Source organism: Colobus angolensis, unplaced genomic scaffold (assembly GCF_000951035.1).
Source record: "Colobus angolensis palliatus isolate OR3802 unplaced genomic scaffold, Cang.pa_1.0 Scaffold426, whole genome shotgun sequence".
In the NCBI taxonomy this organism is placed as follows: domain Eukaryota; kingdom Metazoa; phylum Chordata; class Mammalia; order Primates; family Cercopithecidae; genus Colobus; species Colobus angolensis.
In genome coordinates this window covers 411,828-437,561 of record NW_012117666.1, presented here as the reverse complement: position 1 = coordinate 437,561, position 25,734 = coordinate 411,828, and the positions used below count along the sequence as shown (strand labels likewise).

Here is a 25,734-nt window from a genome sequence, read left to right as displayed (position 1 = left end):
GCTTGCTAGGTGGCGGGGGAGGCTGGCTGAGGAGGCCTGGTCCAGGGCAGGGGCTGTGTGAGGCCACCCTTCGCCTGCAGAGCCGGGCTTTGTGGTCCCAGGTGATCCCTGCCCAGCCTGGGGGAGCCTGGAGGGTGTGGGCTGTGGCAGGTGGGGTAGGGGTGACCGAGAAGTGGGACCCTGGCCCACAGCTTCCTCTGCGCGGTCTCTTGGATGTGGGAATGGGCTGGAGGAGGTGTTGGGGACAGGGACTGTGGCCGCAGGGAGGGAAGGTTAGAGAGAAGGAGGGGAGGTGCCGGGCCCCGAGGAACCGGCATAGGGCTGAGCAGGGGGCTGGAGCCCAGGAATCTGGGGTGAAGAGTAAGTACCCAGTCAGCCACCCTCACCCTTTGGTGCCCCTGCTCCTGGCTGGCTCTGGACACAGGCGCCCCAAGCAAGGACAGGACTGACCCTTTCGCTGGCCTCTGTCTGGGAGGCATGGGGGGTCGTTCTCTGGGTGACCGGGGTCAGGACGCCCCTTCTTTCTGCCTTGGAGGCCCGGAGCAGGGCCCAGGCCGGCTCCGAGCAGCCTCCCTCCTGGTCCTGCCTGCGATGTGGCAGGGCGGCCTGCCAGCCCCGGGGGCCCCCCCGCACACACTCACATGTCCCGGCCGCCGTGGGGATCCAGGCAGCGGCTCTGTAAAGTTTCCCTGGGTCTGAAAGTAGAAACAGATGCAGGAATGTTGTGATGTGCTTCAGGACAACGGAGATGGGGGGCGGCCCCTGCCCGCCGCCCTGCAGGGACTTCTGGGAGCCTGGGGCACTTTAGCCTTGTGCCCCCAGTCCCCTCAGGCCCCCTGGAAGAGGCAGCTCTTGGGGGGCATGTCCTTTTCTCGACCCTCCTCTCAGGCAGGGTCTTCCTTGTGGAAGGGCAGCTCAGGTGTCAGTCCTGTGGGGCCTCTCCTGGCCTCTAATCGCCTCTCCTGGCCTCTAATCCCCTCTCCTCGCCTCTAATCGCCTCTCCTGGCCTCTAGTCCCCTCTCCTGACCTCTAATCGCCTCTCTTGGCCTCTAATCGGCTCTCTTGGCCTCTAATCGCCTCTCTTGACCTCTAATCCCCTCTCCTGGCCTCTAATTGCCTCTCTTGGCCTCTAATCGGCTCTCTTGGCCTCTAATTGCCTCTCTTGACCTCTAATCCCCTCTCCTGGCCTCCTACTATGAGTGGGGGCCTTGGAACACTCACTCTCCTAGGCTTTGTTTTCACCATCTGTGTGATGGTGACCTTCCCTGAAACCCTCAAAAGGGACAGGGACCACCCCACCCACCACATCCCACTGCCCACCTGCCCATCACTCACTCGGCTGGAGCCTCCTCCTGTAGCCGGGCCTCCTGGGATTTGCCTCCCAGGAGGCTGTCCTGGGGATGTCTGCACACTTGGGGCCCCAGAAGTCTTAATTTGCAGTGCTCGCCCATTTTAAAGGTCTTCTCCGGGCCAGATGCCAGGGCCCCTGGGCAGGGCCTGCACAGCCTGGCAGGAGGCTCCTGGGACCTCAGGGCCCATCTGGCCGTCACCCCCCAGGGTGCCCCCTGTGTGAGTGGTGGGCTCCCGGTGCCTCCACAGCCTTCTCCAGGGCTGGTGCCCGGCTCCTGGCCTCCTCGCTCCATGGAGGGCCCAGGTGAGACTCACCTGCATGCCAGCCTGTCACCTAAGTGCGTTCACCTACTCGGGTCTGCTGGACGCAGAGCAGTGACCTTGGAGTGCACCTTCTCTTTCGTTTGACTGAGACTCCCAGCAAGGCCGTTACACCGAAGCTTCAGGAAATACAGCCCCGGAGCTGTGATGCATCTGTTTCGCTACGGAAGATGCTGGATGTTTCACCCCCTGGGAACAGGTGGTGACCCTCGCTTTGACAACTAGAGTGACTTGGGTCCCACTAGCCTTTGGCTGAGTTGAGTTGGAGAAATGACTTCCTCTCCCTAAAGTCCCTGGTGGTGGCCTGGGCACCCCTGGCCTGGGGACACGTGAGGACTAGCCCCATTCCTAGGCCACCCTGCCTGGGCACCATCCAGAGACCCCCTTCCTGGCACTATCTGGGGCATGTCGTCCCCCCTCGTCCCTTGCCCATGGTGGCCTCTGTGTGAGAGGGATGCCACAAAGGCTTTGCCTCTGTGGGTGGGGGATACCAGATGGCGAGTTCCTGGGAGCTGACGCCTGCAGGGGCGGGGCTGGTTCCTCGGTCTCCTGGGAGTTTCTAGGATTGGCATGGGTTTGTCAGCCTGGGCCCAGCGGGAGCTGCTCTCTGTGGGGCCCTGAGAGGCTTCTAGAGTGGGGACGGAGTCCCCTGGGGGCCACTTCCCAGGCAAAGCCAGGCGTGTTTGTTTGAGGGATGCCTCACCGTCTCAAGCCCTTTCTTGTTGCTGAGGGACCCGGCCAGGCTGTGGGCCTGACGCGCCAGCCTGGGATGGGGAGGGTGTTGCGGCATCTCAGCTCCTGGCCAAGGGCTGCCCTGAGGGGGGTCTCCTGCTGCAGCTCAGCCTGGGCCCGTCAGAGGGCACTGCCCACCCAGTCTGTGCCAGGCTGCCTGGACTCTGTGAGGGCTTGATGGTGGGGCTGGATTTCTGGCCCCTGGGGAGCTTGGAACCCTTCACCCTCCACTGTCTTGTCTTCCTGCCTCGGTGAGGGGGCATCTTCTGGTCCGCACTGGCACCCTCTGCCCAGGCCTCGCTTGACAGGAGTGGCCTCTCCCAGCCCCATGGGCCAGCTGTGGGCAGGCTGCTCGGCTGGAACCTGGGGCTGCTGTGGAGCCCCTCCCCTGGGCCTGCCAGGGTCATCCTGGCTGGGAGGGTGCTGTGACCCCTCCTGGGGCTTTGCCAGGGGACAAGGAACATGCCTCACAGGCTTGAGGCTCTGCAGTTGGATTCCCCACTAGCAGCTTGGAGTGAGGCTTGCAGAGAGGCTGGTGGAGAAGCTGCCCAAAGATCCGCCCTTCCTTCCCCAGCCTGGGGCCAGAGCTCTCAGGGTGCTGACACCTCCAGGGCCCGGAGCAATCTGGGAAGGCTCCAGAGGAGGCTGTACCTGAAGGGGGCCTTAAAACACTCCAGGCCGGGCGCGGTGGCTCAAGCCTGTAATCCCAGCACTTTGGGAGGCCGAGACGGGCGGATCACGAGGTCAGAAGATAGAGACCATCCTGGCTAACACGGTGAAACCCTGTCTCTACTAAAAAATACAAAAAACTAGCCGGGCGAGGTGGCGGGCGCCTGTAGTCCCAGCTACTCGGGAGGCTGAGGCAGGAGAATGGCGTAAACCCGGGGGGCGGAGCTTGCAGTGAGCTGAGATCCGGCCACTGCACTCCAGCCCGGGCGACAGAGCGAGACTCCGTCTCAAAAAAAAAAAAAAAAAAACACTCCAGAGGGGCCTTGAAGCACACTTGAACTTGCCTCTGAGGCAGAAAGAGGGCAGGGAAGGTACAACCTCCACACCTCCCTGCCTTCTAGATGATCTTATGGAAATCCGACACCAAAAGGGTTCCCCTCTCAAAAGTGAGAATCTACAGGAAGGACTTTGCCATTGGCTCCCACGTTGCGAGAGTGTGGGTCCCCGTTCCCCAGCCCTGGCCGCCCAGTCCTGGTGTGCTGTATCGCCCAGGGCACCCAGCCTCTGGGGTGGGAAGAGCAGGGCCTAGTGAGGCCCGAGGGTGGGGCCACGCCTGCTTCTTATTCTCAGTCCCTGAGCCTGAGCCCGCCCTTGCCTTCCCCGGTGGTGTGGGGAGCAGTGGTCTGGCCCGAGTGTCTCTTGGTTTTCCATGACACCCTGCAGAGTGCCAGCGTGCGACACCCAGAGAGGAGAGCAGCTCCCATGTGGTCTAACACTGCACTGGAGGCCTCCGCCTCCACGTACCTGGGGTGCTCTGAGCCGGCACGATGCCCGCCTGTGCTCCCAGAGGCGGCCTGGCTGCCCTCTGCACCCTTGCCTTGGACATGGCTGTTCCCTTATGTCCCCTGGGTCGAGCAGCACTCCCAGGGCCTGTCTGAGGGTCACAGATGTCACTGGCTCAACCAGCAGAGGTCCCTCCAGATGAAACGCCCTGTGCGACCCCAGAGGAGAGGTGGGCCCTCTGTCCTCGCCATCTCAGCCCATGCCCATTAGGCCTTTGGGCTGCACACTGGGGGGGAGGGGACTCTGTTGTCACCCCCTGGTGGCCTGGCCACCCCCTGCCTGTGTCCCCCAGAGTTAGATGGACTCATGTGCACTCGGCTGGGGAAGGACTCCCGGCCCTGCCTCCCACCTGGCTCTGCCATAGGTGTGCTGTGTGCCCTGGGGCAGACTTCCCTCCCCGGCCTGGGTCTCTCCATCACATCAGCGAGAGGCTGCATAGACCCCCCACCTGGCCCCTGGGTTCCTTCTTGGAGGGGAGGCCCGGCCCAGAGGAGGCTGCTGGCAGGCAGCTCAAATGTGTGAGCTCCAGGCTGCTCCTCAGAGCACACGTGTGCAGACCCAGGACCTGAAAAACCCAACCCAGACTGCAGTTGCAAACTGGGAGTCTGCCTCTCCCGCCTTATGGCTTCGAGAGGCTGGCCTGGGCCGAGCCAGTAGGAGAGAGGGGAGGAGCAGCTGATGGGCAGCCCCCTCAGCCCAGGAGACCACCCTGGGCTTCCGCACATGGGAATGGGGCCTCTTGTGGCCTTGCCTGAGTCTAGAGGTGCTGGCTGAGGCAGAGCGGGGTGCTTGGGTACAGGGGTGGGGGTGTGGGATGGTTGCACCCCAACCCAGAGAGGCCACGGACCCCCATCTGGGTTCAGAAACCCAGCAGGAAAGTGGGGCGCTTGGGTTGGGGGGCTGCGTTGCCGCAGTGGGAAGGGGAGCTGCTGCCCAGCCAGGGTAAGAGTCGGGAGCGAAGGGAGGTGAAACCAGCAGAAGGGGTGGCTGAGTCAGGGCCCGTGTGGGGCAGGGAGGAGTGATGGGAGAGGCCTGGGCCGTGCCTTCAGCTGCGGTGAAGGGCCAGGGCTGGCCGCCTTGCTCCCCTCTGACTGCCGCTCTGTGTGCTGGTGCCAGGTACTGCTTAGGGAGTGGGTTGCTGTCCTGACGATATAGACCACGCCTGCCCTCCCAGGGCTCTGGTGACAAGGAAGCTGCCTTCCTAAACGCTCTGAAGAAGCTGAACCGGTGTGACGCTCATGCAGCCCTGGGTCGGGGCTTCCCTCAGGAGGGCAGGTCGGAGCTGACGCTCAGCAGCGAGTAGGCACATGTGGCGGTGCAGGTGCTGCGGGCGTTGGGTGCCCACGGTGCGCCCTGCAGCTCCCACCCTGGAGTGCCCCTGTTGGCCCCTGCCGTCTGGCCGCCTCCATTCCACATGTGTGGTCCACCTGCTGCCCGCCACTCCCTAAAGCGCCCGGTGCCCCTGGCAGGCCAATAGGGCGCTGCTAGCACTTGTCTCTAGGGACCCACCTGTCACCTTGGCCAGTGGGTCTGGACCACTGCAGCCAAGCATGGGCCCAGCTGACCACCCAGAAAGGCGGGCGCTGGGCAGGACTATCTGGCTGGCCCTGGGCTGGGGAGGGGGGCCTTGCTGGGGTGTGAGCTGTGGGATTAGCTTACCCTGGCCCATGGAGGGGGATGGTGGGCATTTCCTTCCCTGCTCCGTCTCTGGATGCCTGGTGGCCGTGCTGAAGTGTCAGTGTTTGCCTGGTACTCTGTGTTTTTGGGGTGACATCATGGGCTCAGACCCCTTGGCGTGTGGACGAGGACAGCCACTCTCACGGGCTGTGAGTCAGTAGTGCCCTGTGCCACAAGGAGACCCCATTGAGAGGGCAGGGGACGGGCAGGTGTACAGGGCAGGGCCGCCTGGAGGGGAGCTGGGGGACGTACACGCACCCCAGCCTGCTATCCTGGCCGTGTCCCCAACAGAGGGCTTCCTAGAAGGCAGGGCTGCGGGTGACCACTGACCACATGTGGCAGGAGACTCAAGGCCTAGAAACCACCCCAATCTGAGGGCAGTAATTATAAGCCCCGTGAAACCAGCAGGGACCAGAACCACGCTGGAGAGCTGGCCTCGAAACCACTGGGTTGGGTTTGGAGGCTTGGGCAGAAGAGCTGGTGGGCCCACATCCAGCCCGTGCCTCGGCACAGCTCTCAGTCAGCCAACGAGCTCAGAGGCTAGGCCTGGCCACTGATGCCCCACCCTCTGTTCCATCTGCCACCCAGGACACTGCGCCTTCAGCAGAGACCAAGCTGGCTCAGGCGGAAGGAGGCCCCTTTACCTTTGCAGAGCTCCAGCCTCACCCTTGCCAGAATCCTGAGTGGCGCCACCTCCTGCTGGCAGAGGTTGGAATTGCACCCTAGCCCAAGTGGACCTTCATGTGCCTGGGCTGGAGTGATGTCTCCTAGAATTGGCAAACTGGGGAGTTAGGGTGACCCAGGCAGCTCTGGCTGCCATAATGGAGAGAGTGCTCTGTGTCTCTTCCTTCAAGGACACTAATCCTGTCTGGTCAGGGCCCCACCCTATTCCCTCTCAGAGACTCTATCTCCAAATATATTCACCTTGGGGATTAAGGCTCCAACATAGGATTATTTTAGGGAGGACACATTCCATTTATTACAGAGTATCCCCCAGCAACAGTCAGTTGCATCTGATCTGGAAGTGGGCAAGGACTGAAGTTAGGTCTTGGCAGAACAAGACTCCAGAGTCAGGAAGGGACAGAAATGTTGGGCAGGATCGCCAAAGCACCGGTGCGATTACGCACGCTGACCATCAAACCCTCACTGGGTGGGGACGTTTTCCTTTGAGAAAACACCACTTCAATATTAAAGAAGCAAAAGACCCAGTAGGGCTTGCTGTCAAGCCCGCGTCTGTCCGCAGGTGAGCCTGTGAGGGCTGTGGAGCACAGACAGGGAGGGTCTTCCCCCGCTGGGAGGCAAATCCCCAGTCCGTGTCTGATGGACACACTCAGCTTTGCCGGGTCTGAGCTTGGTCCGCTTTGCAGGGCTGTAGCAGGTGCGAGTCTGGCTGTGGCCTGGGCAGGGGTGGCTGGGCTGTGTGTTTTGCAGCCGGGTCTCAGTGTCCCAAGGGTTCGGGACACATCCCCAGCAGTGCTGGGCACTGGCCATGCAGGGGTGGTGGCCGTTCCTGAGCTGCTTGTCCCAGTGCTGGTGAAAATCTGCCTGGTTCAGCTTTCCGGGAATCTGTGGCACAGGATATATGTGATGACACTGGGCTTGGCTCCCGGCTGTGCACAGCTTGGGAGCATCTGGGGTGTTAGAACTGTGTGGAGAGCGGCAAGAGGACGGGCTCTGGGGGCATCCCTGCCTCTGACCCCCCGCCCTGGTGGGCTTCAGTGGGCGCCATGCCCGGTGGTCCCTGGGTACATCTCGGGTCTCTGCCTGTCTGGAGGGGCTGACGAGAAGCCTCTTTCTTTCCCAGCCCTGCCACAGCCTCCTGGGTCCTTGTGGTGCCTGGGTCCTGATGGCCCAGCTTCCCTGCCATGGGCTCTGTGCCCCCTGTGCCTGCCTGGCCCTGCCAGGAGGGGGTCTGTTTCCTATTACATGTTCCAGACAGGGGTGTTGTTGCTGTGGTGAACACAATAAACAGGGCCCCCCGGGAAGGCAGGGCCAGCCCAGGCCTTGTTCAGAGGCCCCTGGAGCCATGGTAGTGGCTTCAGCAGGGCCGTCTCAGGTGAGGCAGGCCAGGCCTGGGGGCCAGGACAGCTCCCATCTTGTCTGGGCAGTTAAGTGGTTGGGGCTCGGGGCTCGGAGGCACACGGGCTTACCTGAGTTCTGCCCTGGGCTCCCCACAGCCTGCACGTGTCAGGGCCACGTGGGGCAGGAGACAGAGCCATCACTCCAACCCCCAACAGCCTCCCAAGGCTGGCTCTGCCCTAGGAGGGGACCCTCAGCGCCTGCTCCCCTGTGGGAGACAGGAGGCGAGCGTGGTAGGGCTTTTAAGCCAACTTGCTCTGAGGGGCCTTCTCAGGGCCCAGAGGCAACTCCACTGCTCCAGCGGCTGCCTGCTCCGTTGACCTCTGACTGCCCTCCCCTCCGTGGTGCCGGGCTTCCCATCCACCATGCAGCAACAGTAGATGGGTTCCCCAGTCTCCGCCCCGGGCCCAGCCACCTCCCAGGGATGTTGGCAGCCCCCCAGGAGGTGCCCCAGAGGAGGCGGCATCTCAAAGAAGCCTCCCCGCTCCGAGAGTCTTGGCGCTTTGGTAATGGGGTTCGGGATTGCTTTGGGCACAGGCCTGGGCAGATGGCCTCCCCTGCCCGGGCACAGGCAACAGCACATTCTTGCGGCTTCCCTCTGAGCTTGGGGCTGACTCCCTCCCTAACCACAAGGCGACTGCCAGAGACATGACAGTAACCAAACCCCCGCCAACGGGCTGGCTGCAGCTTCTGGCAGAGGTCTAGTGCCCACCCTGGGTGCCCAGCCTGGCCCAGCACCTTCTCCCCCCGTCCCTGGGCCAGCTCAGGGCACAGCCCCATCCATCCACCGGGTACAGGCACCCGCTGAGTCAACCTGACCCCACAGCCCATGACCTGCAGGAATGTGCATGGAGGAATGAGAGCGTGGGCACTGCATGGGGTCAGGCGTGAGGTGTGGCCTGGCCTGGGGTGGGTAGGAGCTGTGCTGGTCCCTTAGGAACTGGGGGCCAAGCCTACGGCCCATGGCAACTGTCCATGGCATCCCCACACCTGCCTCTGCCCTGGCCTAAGGACCACGGTGGTGAGATGCCTGGGTCTCAGTCACCCCCTGCCAGCCTGCAGCCTCCTCCAGGGAGATGCAGCTTGCTGGGGCACTGAGCCCTTATTCGCAGCTTCTCAGAGACCCCTGGCACTTAGTGGTCTGTGCTGGGGGGTGCTGGGCTTCTGTCTGGGTGGGGCCCCCTTCTGTGTCCAGCCCTCGAACAGGCTGGGGCTGGAGGGTCCAGTGAATCCCCCGTGGGCCTGAGGATTCTGTGGGCGGCAGAGAAGGCGAACCCAGGCCTGTGGGCTGGGCAGGGAGACGGTGGAGATGAAAAGGTGGAGGGGCTCGGAGTGCCCGGGAGGGGTCCTACAGCAGGAGGAAGTGGCCATGCCACTCCCTACTCCATGCTAGCCGGGGACAGACTGTTGGCCAGGCGTCCTCTTGGGCTGACCTGGGGTCCTCTCCGTGTCCCCAGCCATAAACTCCTGTGCCCTGGGCAATGGCGGCTGCCAGCACCACTGTGTCCAGCTCACAATCACTCGGCATCGCTGCCAGTGCCGGCCCGGGTTCCAGCTCCAGGAGGACGGCAGGCGCTGTGTCCGTGAGTGCTGCCAGCCCGGGAGAGATAGAGGACCTAGGGGTGGAGGCAGGACGAGCTGCCTTGCCTGGGCTACTAGAGGAAGTGGGTCTTCAGGAGGCCCCCAAGGCTCCTGAAAGGCCTGGCAGGGCGTGGGCCAGCCCATTAGGCTGTGCTTCTGGGGGACCAGGAAGCTCAGGATGGGAGCCGCCTCACTACTGTAGGTGCCCACCTGATGGGGGCCGCCTCACTTCCATAGGTGCCCACCTGAGGCCTGCTGCCCCTGGGAGGAGGAGGCGGGCCCGGCCTGGTTTGGCACCTTGCTCTGAGTCCTCGGGACTTCTTCATGGAAGGAGGGGGCTTTGCTGATGGTGACGGTGGGGCAGGCTCAGCGGTCCTCTGGAATATGGAAATGGGGCCTGTGGGTGGGGCAGGTGCTGAGAGAATGCCCCCACCTGGCCTCTAGGGTCCTCCCCAGTATGGGCATGAAGGGCCTGGAGTCCCAGAGCTGGGGGCCGCCGCCCTGGTGTCAGCGCCAGCACCTGGACAGAGAAGGGTGGTTGGAGGAGCTGGCCTGGGCTGCGGTTGACCTGAGCTGGCTGGCCTTGTCCTGAGACTGCAGAGTCTTGGCGTCTTGGGGGCTTCCCGCACCTGGGAGGTGGGAGACCCACTGCCCAGCCCATCAGCCTGGAGCACGAAGTGGGGAGAGCACTGGTTGGAGGGGGGTCTCACAAGAAGCCTTGGGGCAGGTGCCCTGCAGCCACTGGGATCCCCTCTCTCCAACCCTCTCCTTGGGTCCGTGGCTGCAGGGAGAAGCCCGTGTGCTGACAGGAATGGCGGCTGCATGCACAGGTGCCAGGTGGTCAGGGGCCTCGCCCACTGTGAGTGCCACGCAGGCTATCAGCTAGCAGCGGACGGCAAGGCCTGTGAAGGTAGGACGTCCCTCCCCTGCTCCGCCCCACCCAGGGTCAGAAATCACATCCAGGCGCTGTGGAGGGACCTGTGTTTAACTCTGGGGCCATGGCCTCCCATGGGACCAGGCCCTTTGGGAGCAGGGCTGGCCCTGCCTTGCCCCCCTTGGGTGACCTGGGATGTGACGGTCTCATCTCCCCTGCTGGGGGCTGAGGGGCGACGGTAGGAAGGCTCGCCAAAGCTGCTCCCAGCCCGAGGCTCATTTCGCCAGAAGTGCGCCACGGAGCCCAGGTGTTGCTTATAGTTCTTAAACTATTGTATTTCCTAAGTAGTGCCTGCCTGGCAGGAAAACCAAAGAGACGAATAAGAGAAAAGGAATGAGCCAGGCGCTGTGGCTCACATCGGTAATCCCAGCACTTTGGGAGGCCAAGGAGGGAGGATCGTTTAAGCCCAGTTGCTCAAGACCAGCCTGGGCAACGTGGCGAGACCCTGTCTCTAAACAATAATAAAAAAAAAATTAGCCAGGTGTGGTGGTGCTGTCTGGAGTCCTAGCTACTCGGAATCTGAGGCAGGAGGATCACTTGAGCCCAGGCAGTCAAGGCTGCAGTGAGCTATGATCACGCCACTGCACTCTAGCCTGGGTGGCAGAGCGAGATTCTCTCTCTCTTAAAAAAAAAAAAAAAAAGTCCAGGCGTGGTGGCTCACACCTGTAATCCCAGCACTTTGGGAGGCCAAGGCCAAGGTGGGCAGATCACTTGAGTTTAGAAGTTCAAGACCAGCCTGGACAACATAGTGAGATCCCCGTATCTACAAAAAAATAAGAAAACTCAACTAGCCGAGCATGGTGGTGCACACCTGTGGCCCTAGCTACTCGGGAGGCTGAGGCAGGAGTCCCAGCTACTCGGGAGGCTGAGGCAGGAGTCCCAGCTACTTGGGAGGCTGAGGCAGGAGAATCACTTGAGCCCAGGAGGTTGAGGCTACAGTGAGCCATGATTGCACCACTGTGCTACAGCCTGGGTGACAGAACGAGACACTGTCTAAAAATAAATAAATAAAATAATAAGAGTAAAATAGAACTAAAGAAGAAAGGAGACGTTGTTACTGACCCCAGGAAACACCTGGACGTATGGGGTGGGCTTCTGCTGCTTCGCTGGGGCTGGTTGTGAATGTGCTTGTTTAGAATCAGGTCGCAGGCAGGTGCCATTGTTTGGAAGCCACTGCCACACCACACCACCCTCTGCAGCATGGCTGGGTAACGTTTATTTGTTAACCCCTTCCCTGCACGTCTGGGTGTTCCTGACTCTTCCCTGGGTCAAGCAGCCTTGGGGAGCGGTTTGGCTGCCGCCTCCCTGGTGGTCCACAGGGTGAGTCTCCGAGGCAGCAGGGTGTGTCCAGACCAGGCAGTGGTCAGTTTCCAAGGGTATTAGTCCATTTTTGTGCTGCCAATAAAGACATACCCAAGACTGGGCAATTTACTAAAGAAAGAGGTTTAATGGACTTACAGTTCCACATGACTTGGGGAGGCCTCACAATCGTGGCAGAAGGCCAGGAGGAGCAAGTCACACCTTACGTTGATAGCGTTAGGAAAAGAGAGCGCTTGTGCAGGGAAACCCCCATTTTTAAAACCATCAGATCTCACGAGACTCATTCACTATCACGAGGACAGCGCAGGACAGACCCGCCCCATCATTCAGTCACCTCCCACTGGGTTCCTCCCACCACATGTGGGAATTGTGGGAGTTACAGTTCAAGGTGAGATTTGCGTGGGGACACAGCCAGACCGTATCACCAGCACCTGCCGGATGGCCACGGGGTGTCGTGGTGTGTGGTTCCATGTCTTCACTGACGCCAGGAAAGTGCTGCCTGGGTAACGGCGCCTGGTCACTCAGTGGGCTTAGCGTGAGACCCGTGTGGGTGCCGACTTCTTCATCCCAGGGGACCTGCAGGGCTGTGACTAGTGGTCGTCAGGGACAGTGTGATTGGCGCCCACACGGGTGTCAGCGGGCCGTGCGCTGTCTTCCACTGGCCCCATGCAAAGGCCCTTCCCAGCACCTCTGAGTCCTCCCCGTGGTCTCTCCCCTCCAGATGTGGACGAATGTGCCGCAGGGCTGGCCCAGTGTGCCCATGGCTGCCTCAACACCCAGGGCTCCTTCAAGTGTGTGTGTCACGCGGGCTACGAGCTGGGCGCTGATGGCCGGCAGTGCTACCGTGAGTGGGCAGTCGGCAACAGGTTGAAGGTGCCCAGGATGGCCATGCCACTCCCCAGGACCCCATGGCCTGCTTTGGTCGAAGAAAAAAGAGCTTCCTTGTCAATCGGGGCAGCCCTGCATATGAGCCCTTGGTGGGCAGAGGGTCGAGGGAGGGCAGGGAGTCCCAGACCCAACAAGGCCTGGGAGCTGCATGTTGCTGCTTCCCACAGGTGTCCCCGGACCCAAGGCTGGCTGCTGGGTGGAGGTGGGGGGAACCAAGGTAGGTGGTGGTCATCCTAGCCGCCATCCCACATCCCGCGTGGCTGGTCTCGTGGCAGGGATCGAGATGGAAATTGTGAACAGCTGTGAGGCCAACAACGGCGGCTGCTCCCATGGCTGCAGCCACACCAGCGCTGGGCCACTGTGCACCTGTCCCCGTGGCTATGAGCTGGACACAGATCAGAGGACCTGCATCGGTGCGCACTGGCTCCTCCCGGATGCCCACACCCCACTCCAGGGACCTGCTGCCGCCCTGGGTCTGGGATCAGTTCCATGCCATGACTTGGAGGTCCTCTTCTGTCTCCCTGAGTCCTGGTCTGGCTGCCTGGGCCCAGGCGGGGTGGTAGGGCAGACTTGACAGAGGCAGCATCCTGGCCAGGAAAGACCCTAGGTGCCCCCATCAGCCTGCAGGGCCCATACCCACGGTCATGGCACCCCCTTACCCTGCCAGCACCTCCTCAGTACCGCCCCATCACCTGGGAAGGACCCAGTGTCCTGGGAGTCACACCCCAGACCCTGACTCTCAGATGGAGTCCCCACCCTCTAGCCCCAGTCCCAACACCTTGTTCCCAGCAGACAGGCAGGTGGCCCCGGGGCTGTGACATGTGTCCTGTGTGTGTCTGTGTATGCGGGACCAGGAACATGCATGTGCGTGGGTGCGATTGTGTGGTGGGTGCGATTGTCTGCAGGTGCCATTGTTTAGGTGTGTACGTGTGAGACTGTGGGCAGGTGCACATGCAGTGGGGCACGTGGGTTGTGTGTGGTCGTATGCAGTTGCATGCAGTTGTGTGTGGGCGGGAGCGTGTGCACGTGCAGGTGCCTGGTACCAGGGGGCCCGTGGTGTGTGCCCACAGATATTGATGACTGTGCAGACAGCCCGTGCTGCCAGCAGGTGTGCACCAACAACCCTGGCGGGTACGAGTGCGGCTGCTACGCCGGCTACCGGCTCAGTGCCGATGGCTGCAGCTGTGAGGGTGAGCACTGCCCTGCCACTGCACAGCTGGGGTGGCCTGGGAGCAGGGCCGCCCTAAGGAAGGACACGGGGCTGGCTCTGGTCCCCCTGTGGTGGGCATGGGGTCAGCCTGCTCTGTGCTCTGCTGAGGGACTGGGGGTTCTGGTTGAGCACCCGCTGCATGCAGGGCTGTGGGTGTTGGCTGAGTGCCTGCTGCATGCAGGACTGTGGATATTGGTTGAGTGCCTGCTGAATGCAGGGCTATGGGTATTGGTGGAGTGCCTGCTGTGTGCAGGGCTGTGCTGACCTGCCCCCTCCCTCCCTCTAGCCTGAGATCACTGGCCACTCTCTCCCGGAGCTGGGCCTGTCGCCCTGGCTGCTGCCTGGCCGGGCCCTCCCAGCCTGGCCTCTAGCAGGTGTCTGCCATGGCTCTGATCCTGGGGTGGGAGGATGGCCAGAGTGGCCGCTGCGGCTGGGGGTGAGTTTTACTGGCTGGTTCAAGAGATGAGCCACTCACCTCTGGCAGGGCCACCAGGGCTTCAGTCCTGCAAATAGGACTGGGTGGGCTGGGGCCTCCCTGGTTCCCCACCCGGGAGCACAGGCCTCAGCGGCCCCGGGTCACCCGCAGATGTGGACGAGTGCGCCTCCAGCCGTGGTGGCTGCGAGCACCACTGCACCAACCTGGCCGGCTCCTTCCAGTGCTCCTGCGAGACCGGCTACCGGCTGCACGAGGACCGTAGGGGCTGCAGCCGTGAGTCTCCCGCCCTCCGAGGAGCACCGGCCTCTGCCTTCTCGAGTTTGCCCCAGCTGACCCTGCATCCCGCAGGCCTGGCCCACCCCACACCCACCTGCCTGGGGTCCTTTGCCCCCTGGCCTCTCTGGGCCAACACCACCTCAGAGGCTCTTGGGCCCCTGGGGACCCACTGGGGTCCTGCCTCTTCTGAGGGCCATGTGGGGACTGAGGACAGTGGGGTGGGGGAAGCTGGTGAGACAGGCATCCTCCTGGAGCCCAGCACCTGTCCTGACCAGGTGAGAGAAGGCACCAAGACCTAAGGTGATGTTGTCCCTGGGACTGATGGCAGCTGCTCCCACCTCTACCCCTCTAGGCCCCAGAGTCTTTAGAGCTGGGAGGAGCCTGGGGGCAGAGGGGCAGTGTTCAGGTCCTCAGGGCCCGGAGCCTTCTGTCCTGAGAAGGAGGGTCGGGTGCAGCTGGGATGACCCCTGGGACCAGGCTGAGGAGGTGGGGGTAGTGGAGGTAGTAGGAGGGTAGCAGAGGCCCTGGGGTGGGGCTCAGGCCCAGCCCTACCCACTGGGGAGTCGCTGGGGCAGGCAGGTGGGTGGCAGGGCGTAAGGGACCTCTGTGCCCCTGGCAGCCCTGGAGGAGCCGGTGGTGGACCTGGACGGCGAGCTGCCCTTCGTGCGGCCCCTGCCCCACATCGCCGTGCTCCAGGACCAGCTGCCGAGACTCTTCCAGGATGACGACATCGGGGCCGACGAGGAAGAGGCAGAGTTGCGGGGCGAACACACTCTCACAGAGAAGTTTGGTGAGAGTGAGCCCAGCCCCCGGGGGCTCCTGCTCGCAGGGCTGGCAGCCAGCGACCCCTTGGGCTAGGCTGCCATCCAATCAGAGGTTGGGGACGTGAGGAAGGACCCCTGCAACAACATGTGAGACCAAGGCCCAGAGAGGTTGAGCCACTGGCTCAGTTTGCACAGCTCATGCGGGCTGAGCCCGGGCAGGACTGGGCTTGCAGCTCCCACGTTAGGGCTCCTTTTGGCCCCAGCATCTGCCCCCATGTCACCCTTTTGGGGCCCTCATGGGCTGAGGATGCCCCTTATGCCCCTTCCCTGGCATGAGGATCTGAGCCAGGCCTCTGCCCGCTGTGGCCAGGCTCAGGCTCTGAACACCCCCATCCTGGTCTGCCCCCCAGTCTGCCTGGACGACTCCTTTGGCCACGACTGCAGCTTGACCTGTGATGACTGCAGGAATGGAGGGACCTGCCTCCCGGGCCTGGATGGCTGTGACTGCCCCGAGGGCTGGACTGGGCTCATCTGCAATGAGAGTGAGGCGGCTGGGCAGGGGCTGGGGTCCGGGAAGGGGCCTCTGATCCCCAAGACCTGGGGACAGCCCTTTGAGCCTATTCAGTTTTACTCCTGCCTGCTGGCCTTGGGCAGGGAGATCCGTGCAGATCCCTTCATTCATCCATTTGTTCAGTCCTTTGATAAGTATGCCCTGGCCATCCACTCTGTGCCAGGCACTGTTCCAGGCAGCACCGATTCCCTGGGAACAAGCGAGCCAAGGTGTTTGTCCTTCCTAAATATCAGTCTTCACGGTCCAGCAACAAGCAAGCCAGCAAATAACTGAGACAGCGAGGGCTGTCTGCTGAAGGGTTGGGTTCCTCTAGCTCAGATGGCCGGGGGCCTGTGATCACTGTGAGGCTCTGCCTGTTTGAAAGAGCTGGTTCAGGAGGAGGAGACTGCTGTCTCTGCTGGCGTTCAGAGAGAGGAGTCAGTGATTTCGTTAGTGGTGTCTCCCATGAGCATGGGCAGGGTTGATGTGGCACAAGTGCCATGATTTTATCTCTAGGCAATTCCTTCTAAACCCACAGCCTCCAACCCTAGGAAGGGGTCTTAGAGTGTCGTGCTGGCTGGTGACCCTGACGCTTCCCTGTCACTCTTTGTAGCTTGTCCTCTGGACACCTTCGGGAAGAACTGCAGCTTCTCCTGCAGCTGTCAGAATGGTGGGACCTGCGACTCTGTCACGGGGACCTGCCGCTGCCCCCCGGGTGTCAGTGGAACTAACTGTGAGGATGGTGCGTGCAGTCTCTTCTGGTGCTTCTGGAATTACCCCCTGGGCTGTCAGGGAAGTGGGAGGCACCACCCCTCCTTGTCTCCTTCCTCCCACTGGAGCAGGGAAACTGCCACCAAACTTTTCCTAGACTCCCTTCCCTTCCTGCCTCCCCGTCTCCAGAGCTTTAGGCTGTGCTTGAGAGGGAATGAGGCCCTTGAGTGAGAGGGGTGTTGCTTTTTCACTGTTGCTAATTTTCCCAGGGCCTAACTGTAGCAGATGATAAGACTTTACAGAGCAACACTTTTAGAATGGGTTCCCTTGGGAGGCAGTGAGGTCCCCGTTCCTGGAGGCATTCAAGTAGAGCTGTGTGATGGCTGGGTAAGGTTTGTAGAAGGGATTGCTCAGGGGCCAGTGGCTGCAAGGGATGATGTTGACGTCCTTATTAACTCTGAAGTTTCAGCCTTTCTGGAGGAGTTAGTCCAGAAAATGTTTCCCAGGTGGTTAAAGCTTCATCTTTAAGTCTCCAGACTTCATCATTTCTGCCTCTTTCGCTGGAGAGTGCAGCTAATGTATCACAAACTTTCTGCCTTTGTGAGAGGAAGATAGCCAGCCCTAGAACCTGTGCCCCATGTCCAGGTGGCCCTGTGAGCTTGCCTGGCTATATGTGCTGTGCTCTGCAGGGCTGGTTGCCTGGTGGTTCTGGGGACCCCAGGCAGTTGCACAGGGCTTCCTACCTCTTCCCTGTCAGCGTGCCTCCCTTCCCCACTTTGTCTGCCCTTTCTATTCTACAGGGGGCTGGGGAACCCCCGTATTCATTCCCGGGTACCGCACCCCTGGGATTGTGCTGTACCCTCCAGGCTGCCTGCAGCATCGAGGGGTCACCTCCTCTTCTCTAGGCCTCCACTTTCTGTCTCAGCCTCCGCCTGCCTCTCTGATGAGGACATCTGTCTTTGGGCTCAGGGCCAACCTGGATAACACAGGGCTACTATGGCGAGCCCTGTTGCAAGAAATGCAACCGTGCCTAGTCTCCAGGTCCTGGGGCATAGTCTCCATGTCGTTATCAGGGCACCTTCAGCTTACTACTGCCTTCAGTACCAGGAAGGACGTGGGGCAGGACCCAGCCAGAAGGAATTGTTTGGGGAAGAAAGGCGAGGACCTTTCTAGCTCTGGGGCCACCTGTGGCTTGGGCCTGGGACCCTGGCCACTGGGGCCACGTGTCCTTCCTGCTTTGAGGTTCTGAGGTCAAGCTTAGCGACTGCCATGGGACAGAAGTCAGGCAGCTCCTGATGGGAGCCAGACTTTGGGGAGAGTGGAGCGTGAGCTTTGTGCATCTCTCCAATGTGGGCCAAGGAAGGTGCTCCTCCACCCGCCCTTGCCACAGACCCTGGGGGCAGGGGATGTCGGGGACGGACCAGCCAGGGCAGACAGCCAATCCTGGAGGCTCACCTAGTGCCCTGGTGGGGGCTGCTCCCAGCTCCTGTGCTGGGCCCTGGGCCCCTGAGCATCCTATCACATGGGAGGACCACATGTGGTAGGCAGGCTGCCACCAAGGTTCTCACGGAGCCCTGCTGCCCCCAGGCTGCCCCAAGGGCTACTATGGCAAGCACTGTCGCAAGAAATGCAACTGTGCCAACCGGGGCCGGTGCCACCGCCTCTACGGGGCCTGCCTCTGTGACCCGGGGCTGTACGGCCGCTTCTGCCACCTCAGTGAGTCTCACTGCCCCTTCCGGTGTCCCTGGCGGCCGCAGCGGGTGGAAGGGATGGTCTGTGTCCTATTACCTGTAGTCCGGGTTGGGATGAGACTGTCAGGGCCCAGCCAGGTCACCCACTGGGATGTGGGTCTGGGATCTGCCCTGAGTCTGTGGACTCCAAGCTACATCCTCTCAATGGCAACTGTGCTGACATCCAGGGCGTCTGGGTGGACGGTCCCCAGCCTCGTGGTGGCTCCCAGCCCTGATGGGTGGGAGGGCTGCAGATGAGGGCAGGGCCAGGCCTTTTGCAGAAGCTTCCAGGGGATGAAGCCTATCTTGACTTTTGGAGATTCCTGGCAGCAACGCCAAGACCCCTGGTGGGGTCACCCATCCCTGGGATTCCGACACTCGGGGAGGAAGGGGCGGTGGGCTGCAGGGGGAGAGGTGGGTGAGGACAGCTCCCTGCATGATCTTGGCTGTCGTCCTGGCTGACCCAGGGCTGGTGGAAGTGATCTGGGAGGGCAGGGCTTCAGACAGGGCCCCCTCACGGCTCCGTGCGTGCAGCCTGCCCGCCGTGGGCCTTCGGGCCGGGCTGCTCGGAGGAGTGCCGGTGTGTGCAGCCCCACACGAGGTCCTGTGACAAGAGGGATGGCAGCTGCTCCTGCAAGGCCGGCTTTCGGGGCGAGCGCTGTCAGGCAGGTGAGTTCACGTGTGGGGTTTGGGGGACGCCAGGGCCGGCTGACCCCACCCACCCCTCTCTCACGCCCTGCAGAATGTGAGCCGGGCTACTTTGGGCTGGGGTGCCGGCAGGCATGCACCTGCCCAGTGGGTGTGGCCTGTGACCCCGTGAGCGGCGAGTGTGGGAAGCAGTGTCCGGCTGGCTTCCGGGGAGAGGATTGCGACCAAGGTGAGTGGCTGGCTTCTGGGGCTCCTGGCGGTCTCATTGTGGGTCTAGGCTGCCTGCCTGGCTAGAGGGTGGGCTTCAGAAGGGCTGCATAGCTGTCACTATCGGCCTCCTTCGCCTGAGCTCAGGTGGTGCCTTGCCTTGACAGCTTGTCACACAGCAGTGGTGCGGCTGCCAGTCTGAGTCTGGTCTGCTTAGGGCAGGTCTGCTCGGGGCCTGGCCCCGAGAAGGTTTGGTGCTTCTCCAAACTCCTCCCTTGCCTCAACTGGAACAGACTGTGGGCTTCTCTTGGAGGCTAGGGCAGCAGCTCCCTCCTCACATGTGAGCCGGCAGCAGAGGCTGCCCCTGAGGTGGTGGTTCGGAGAGTGGTCTGGGCCGCAGTGCAGGCCCCTGCATGTGAATGCTATGGCCGGGGTCTAGCAGGCACAGAGCCTGGGAGCCCCACACTCACGTGGCAGGCAGGGGAGGAGGCTGTTGGGAGCTGGCTGAGAGATGGCCCAGCTGAGTCTGTGCTTAGGGATTCCCGGGAGACCCGGCGACTACTCCCCGAAGTGATTCCAGCCCAGCGTGCATGGGGCTGGGGGCTTTGCCAAGAGGGCTAGGAAGGTGGGGGTGTCCTGGCTGCCCCAGCTTGCACTGGCAGGAGGTGCAATGACCAGGACAACGGCATGTGGTCCCGGCCAAGCAGAAAGCTGAGCAAGCTGATCTGAGGCTCAGAGCTGCGGGATGGTCACTCCTCAGTCTCGTGACCAGGGTAGGAAATACCCGAGCGTGTCATCGGCTCATGAGGGGAAGGAAGATGCCCTCGGCATGAGTAATGGAGCCGCCGCAGCGGCCACCGACCGGGCCTGGGCAGGTTGGAGCCTCCCTTGGCGCGGCGCACGCTGTCCACGCCCATTGGCCAGGAGAGACGGGAGCCACGAGGGCCTGCCGTGTGACCAGCATGACCACGTCGTGGGCTGGAGAGAGAATGAGAAGCCTGGTGCCAGCCCCCTCCTCTGCCTCCCTTGGGGCCATACCAGGGGGCTATCTGGACTCAAGCCCCGCCAGCATGGGCCCTTCCCCTCCCCACCTCCATCTGGGGAATGAGAAGGGGCCCGCAGAGGGAGCAACGTCCACCCAAGGACCCACCAGCCAGCTCTTAGGCCACCCTGGTCGCAGCCACTAAGGGTCAGAGCACTCTAGGCCAAGCCTCACCACCTGGACTCGCAGGAACTCTGTGGTCTCAGGCCAGCGTGCAGCAGCTCTGAGTGCCCACTCCCCATCTGTGCACAAGCCCTAGGGCTTCATGAGTGTGCAGACGTGGGACTAAGCTCCTCCTGATGCCCTGGCATCGTCTCCTACCCTTCCTCCCACTCCCCTCCCCAAACGTGTACACACATACCTGCACACACCACTTACACACACACACACATGAATGCAGGCAGGCACATGCACACACACACCAGCAGTTCACCCTCCCCTGATGCCTGTGACCCTCCTTCCACTCCCCAATCTCTACACCCGAGACAGTGAGGAGGCCTTGCCAGAGACGCACCTCCACTGCTCCCAGAGCCCCCAGTTCCTGAGAGGAGGAAGGCTCCTGCCCTGCCCCTCCTCCGCTCCTCCTCTGCCCCTTCCCCTCTTTTGTTTAAGAGCCTCTGGTGCTCCGAGGATAAGCCACAGGATGACATCTGAGTGTTGACATAAAGATCAACACTCTTTATAAAGATAACATCCCCTTTTGTTGGGTCTGGAAACTTCCTGCCCTGCACTCATCTGCCCCCGTTAGTGGAGGGGGCTTCCCTGAGGCCCTGTCGGGCTGCTTTGACCAGCGACCCCCCAACCCTGTGAACACCGCCCAGTGCCCTAGGGCACGCTGAGTGCCAGGCCTGTAGTCCCAGGGACGTCCCTGTGTCCCTGTGGGCGGGTGCCCCTGGGGATGGGCCCTGGTGACAGGGTTCACCAGCTTGTGTACTCAGGGCCTTGGCGGGGCCAGGCCTGGTGCTTTGCCTGTATTACCAGCGCTCCTCCCCAGGCCGGGCACATCCTGGCTCTCAGCCCCACTGTGGGCCTTCTGACGCGTGGGCTCTGTGGAACTTGGGCGTGCAGCACGGGGTCTCTGTCGACTGCCTTCTTGGGGCTGCTGTGATGCTGTTGTGAGCCCAGGGAGAGGTTTAGTTTGAGCAGCAGGCAGGGCATCACGGTGACGGCACCTTGCTGGGGGAGGCAAGAAGGCTGCCACCCGAGCTCCCGGCCCAGCCTCATGCTCTGTTGTCCTCACATGGGAGGCCAAGGCCAGGCCCTTACAGGCAGGGCAGGCGTGGGAGAGTAGAGGAAAGCTCTGCCGGGGAGGCCGATCCAGGGCTCCCAGCACCCACGGCTCTGCCAGGCCATGGGGAGTGGCCCCTGCAGGCCCTCTCCAGGGGTCCCGATCCTCAGCCCCCACGTTCTCTCCTGAGGTCCCCCTTCCTGGGATGCTCTGATTCCCTGGCCTCTGTGCTCCCTTCAGCCCCCACGTTCTCTCCCGAGGTCCCGCTTCCTGGGATGCTCTGACTCCCTGGCCTCTGTGCTCCCTTCAGCCCCCACGTTCTCTCCCGAGGTCCCCCTTCCTGGGATGCTCTGTCTCTCTGGCCTCTGTGCTCCCTTCAGCCCCCACGTTCTCTCCCGAGGTCCCCCTTCCTGGGATGCTCTGACTCCCTGGCCTCTGTGCTCCCTGGGGTCTCATTCACCTGCCGGGTGGAGGAGGGGGACCCTAGGCCTCCTGCCCTCTCCATTCTAGCCTATCCCACAGGGAAAGGGCAGTGGCTCTGGGGGTGGAGCGAGTGGGTGCACAGCCTTCCCAGCCCTAGGGCCGAGTCCCTGGAGGGGCTCCCAGCTGGATGTAGGGGAGTGGGAGAGACTGGACCAGCATTGCCAGGTTGGGCTGGGGGCACACTGGCCTGACCAGGACAGGTCTTCTGGTGACTATCTGGGAGCTCTCCAGGGTCCTGGACAGCTGAGGGATCTGCTGCAGCCTCTCCCAGGCTGCCCCAGCAGCCCTGCCCCTCCCCTCTCCTCCCATCCGTCAGCTCCCCTTTCACCCCTCCCTTGCCTGTTCCTTTGACCTGCCTGGCCACTCTGGGGACTCCAGGTGTGCTCAGCAGCCCCCCAACCCCGGGGCTAGAGCCAGAGCCCATGTGGGGAGGTGTGGGAGGCACACTCACCAGGAGCTCCTAGGGGAAAGGCTCTGGTCAGGCCGCTCCACATGGCGTGGCTGAGGCCCCTCGTGCTTCTTCCTGCAGAGTGCCCAGTGGGGACGTTTGGCGTGAACTGCTCGGGCTCCTGCTCCTGTGGGGGGGCCCCCTGCCACGGGGTCACGGGGCAGTGCCGGTGTCCGCCGGGGAGGACTGGGGAAGACTGTGAGGCAGGTGAGTGTCGGCCGCAGCCCCGGTTCTACTTCCCTGGGCTGCACAGCTCTGCATTGACGGGGCCCTGAACTGTGGGGGCCCCAGCCCTGCGGATCCCAGGCCCGCCTGTAGCAGATGTGAGAACTCGCAGTGCACTCTCTTGGGGTTGGGAATGGGGGTCTGTGGCTGCCCCACCAAGCCCCTGGGGCCTACAGACTGCCCTCCCGGGCTGCTCCCCCTCTCCACGTGGCTCCGTCTCTAACAGGCTCAGCTCCTTGTGTTGCCAGCTGAACTGTGTCTGGGGCTGGGGCTCCTCTCCCATGGGTGGGCACCCCGCAGCCTATAGCCCCAGGAGGCACCCGGGCCCTCTCTCCTCCCCGGGGCAGGCTGAGATGGTAACAGTGGTCCCGCCTCCTCGGCTGTGGCTCCAGGGGCATTGTGCCATGTTGTGTTTATTGATGTGTTGAGCAAGGACAGCTTGGGCACTGACTGGCCATGGGGGGTGGGTGCTAGATTGTCCCGAGGGCCACTGGGGGCTGGGCTGCCAGGAGATCTGCCCAGCATGCCAGCACGGTGCCCACTGCGACCCTGAGACTGGAGCCTGCCTGTGCCTCCCTGGCTTCGTCGGCAGCCGCTGCCAGGACGGTGAGTGAGCTGGAGCCGCCCCTGAGCTGAGCCTTTGACCTGGGGTAGGCGGCCAGGCCCCACTCACGCTCTCTCTCCTGCCTGTAGTGTGCCCAGCAGGCTGGTTTGGTCCCAGCTGCCAGACAAGGTGCTCTTGTGCCAATGATGGGCACTGCCACCCAGCCACCGGACACTGCAGCTGTGCCCCTGGGTGGACCGGCTTTAGCTGCCAGAGAGGTACAGGGACCGTTGGCTTGCCCTTTGTCCAGACGTCCCTCCTTTCCTAGCCCCTGGAGAGGCCTCCGCCCAGGGCCCCTGAGGACTGGGGGCTTGCATGAGGCAGTGCCCCAGTCCTGAGATGCCCCGTGCCTGACTTGGTGGTACCCGTGGCCTGCACCCGGGCCTGCTCTGGGTGACCCTGAGTTCTGTTGCAGCCTGTGATAGTGGTCACTGGGGACCTGACTGCAGCCACCTCTGCAACTGCAGCGCTGGCCATGGGAGCTGTGATGCCATCAGTGGCCTGTGTCTGTGTGAGGCTGGCTACGTGGGCCTGCAGTGCGAGCAGCGTGAGTCCTGGCCCTGCCTTTGGCTGCGCCCCCCTCCTGAGCACACACACACAGAACCTTTGGCCATGCCCCCTCCTGCGTGCACACATACATATGAAGCCTTTGGCCACACCCCCTCCCCCCCACACACACACGCACAGAGGCACAAACACACATGAACACACACAGAACCTTTGGCCATGCTCCCTCCTGTGTACACACACACACATGAAGCCTTTGGCCACACCCCCTCCTGTGCGTACACACACGTGCACATGCACGCACACATGAACACACACAAAACCTTTGGCCATACTCCCTCCTGTGCGCACACACACGAAGCCTTTGGCTGCGCCTTCTCCTGAGCGCATACACACATGCGCATGAGCACACACACACACAGCCTTTGGCCGTGCCCCCTCCTGCGCACCCACACACCCCAACACATGCACACACACACGCGCGCACTGCGGCTGGGCCCTGGCCTGGCTTCCTCTGCCTTCCCTGAGCTTTCCCAGCGCTCACCACCCCACTCCCCAGCCTGGACTAAAGTCTAGCCTGGATTAAATGATGCCCCCGCTGTGCCGAGAGTGCGTGAGGTCCCTGCTCAGCCCAGGGTGCTGCGGGCGTGGGTGCAGGGTCCTCCACAGGAGACTCCCTCCTGCCACCTGTCCTGAGTGACCAAAGCTGCCAGGCAGCCCCCTGGGAATGATGCTTTGCTCACTTGTGCCAGTGTTGGTCCCCTCACCGACCTGCCCCAGGCTCACCTGGAGCTGCAGCAGGAAGGGGAAGGTCCCGTCCCCCACTGCGGGAGGCCTGGCACCTGGGGGATGGAGAAGGGGTCTGCTTAGGACTGAGGCTGGTGTCCCTCCGTGTGTGCCCCCGAGGCTTGGTTGGTGGAACCGGGGGAGGCCTGGGTCAGGTGTCCTAGAGGCGGCCCCTGCAGAGTTCCCGTCCCTAAAGCTGCTGCCTGGAGCTCCCTCAAGCCTCCCACGGCCCCACCTGGGTGGGGATGAAGCGTGTGAGTGAGCCCGGTCTCCCTTGGGTGAGAAGGAGCTTCTCACGAGCCAGGCCTGTCCCACAGTCCTGGGGATGGCGGCAAGGCCCAGGCACAGCTGGGTCAGGCTCCTGGCCCTCTGACTGATAGTGGGCCGGGGCTGCATGTCTCAGGGTGTCCCCAGGGCCACTTCGGGCCCGGCTGTGAGCAGCGGTGCCAGTGTCAGCATGGAGCAGCCTGTGACCATGTCAGTGGGGCCTGTACCTGCCCAGCCGGCTGGAGGGGCACCTTCTGCGAGCGTGGTGAGCTAGGGCACAGGCGGGAGGTAGGCTGAGTGGACTCCAGTGTGGGCCCCTTCACATCACTGCCCCCTGCCTGCAGCCTGCCCGGCCGGCTTCTTTGGATTGGACTGTCACCACGCTTGCAACTGCACCGCCGGAGCTGCCTGCGACGCCATGAACGGCTCCTGCCTCTGCCCCACTGGCCGCCGGGGCCCCCGCTGTGCCGAGAGTGCGTGAGGTCCCTGCTCAGCCCAGGGTGCTGCAGGAGGGGGCGCCGGGTCCTCCGTAGGAGACTCCCTCCTGCCACCTGTCCTGAGTGATCAAAGCTGCCAGGCAGCCCCCCTGGGAATGACGCTTTACTCACTTGTGCCAGAGCGTTGGTCCTTTTTAGTGGCCACTCCGCTGAGTGGGTGGCCTGAGCCAGAGGGAGGGGAGAGTTGGCCACAGCAGTCAAGGGGACCCTGGCGGATCTGCCCAGCTGTCTGTGATCTGCTGCCAACCCCTGGGGTCCTGTCCACTCCCGGCTCTGACCAGCCCTCTCCACCTGCAGCTTGCCCAGCCCACACCTACGGGCACAATTGCAGCCAGGCCTGTGCTTGCTTTAACGGGGCCTCCTGTGACCCTGTCCACGGGCAGTGCCGCTGTGCCCCTGGCTGGATGGGGCCCTCCTGCCTGCAGGGTAAGCCCCACCCAGGAGTCCAGGGACCGGGGTCCAGGCCTGAGTGAGGTTGCTGGCCTCTTGTGGGGCCCAGAGGACACTTGGTGCCTGCGGGAGGGAGGAAGGGGCTGTTGGGACTGAGGACGGTGCCTTTCACCTGTGCCCCTCTCCAGGCAGAGATGGTGAGTCAGGCTGGGCTAGCAGGTCATCCTAGAGGCAGCCCCCTGCAAGGTCCCTGACCCCAAAGTCCAACATGGGGCTGGAAAGCCAGACAGACCCTGTGGGGCCAGCTGGCTGGGGGATGCAGGTTGCTCCC

The 25,734-nt window shown here is 62.7% G+C and overlaps 1 protein-coding gene across 2 annotated transcripts in view; it reads left to right on the top strand.

Moving 5' to 3' along the window:
* The window catches only part of MEGF6 (multiple EGF-like-domains 6), a 123,118-nt gene that overhangs the window by 86,504 nt on the left and 10,880 nt on the right, over nt 1–25,734 (top strand). For both annotated transcript variants that reach the window (XM_011956837.1, XM_011956836.1), the window contains exons 6-24: nt 9,129–9,254; nt 10,040–10,162; nt 12,228–12,350; nt 12,670–12,807; nt 13,465–13,584; nt 14,191–14,313; nt 14,936–15,106; nt 15,491–15,622; nt 16,244–16,372; nt 17,929–18,057; nt 18,606–18,740; nt 18,814–18,948; nt 22,209–22,334; nt 22,827–22,958; nt 23,046–23,174; nt 23,372–23,503; nt 24,653–24,781; nt 24,861–24,989; nt 25,311–25,439. In XM_011956837.1, the coding sequence (XP_011812227.1) occupies nt 9,129–9,254; nt 10,040–10,162; nt 12,228–12,350; nt 12,670–12,807; nt 13,465–13,584; nt 14,191–14,313; nt 14,936–15,106; nt 15,491–15,622; nt 16,244–16,372; nt 17,929–18,057; nt 18,606–18,740; nt 18,814–18,948; nt 22,209–22,334; nt 22,827–22,958; nt 23,046–23,174; nt 23,372–23,503; nt 24,653–24,781; nt 24,861–24,989; nt 25,311–25,439 (2,490 nt within the window). The remainder of the gene's footprint in view (nt 1–9,128; nt 9,255–10,039; nt 10,163–12,227; nt 12,351–12,669; nt 12,808–13,464; nt 13,585–14,190; nt 14,314–14,935; nt 15,107–15,490; nt 15,623–16,243; nt 16,373–17,928; nt 18,058–18,605; nt 18,741–18,813; nt 18,949–22,208; nt 22,335–22,826; nt 22,959–23,045; nt 23,175–23,371; nt 23,504–24,652; nt 24,782–24,860; nt 24,990–25,310; nt 25,440–25,734) is intronic.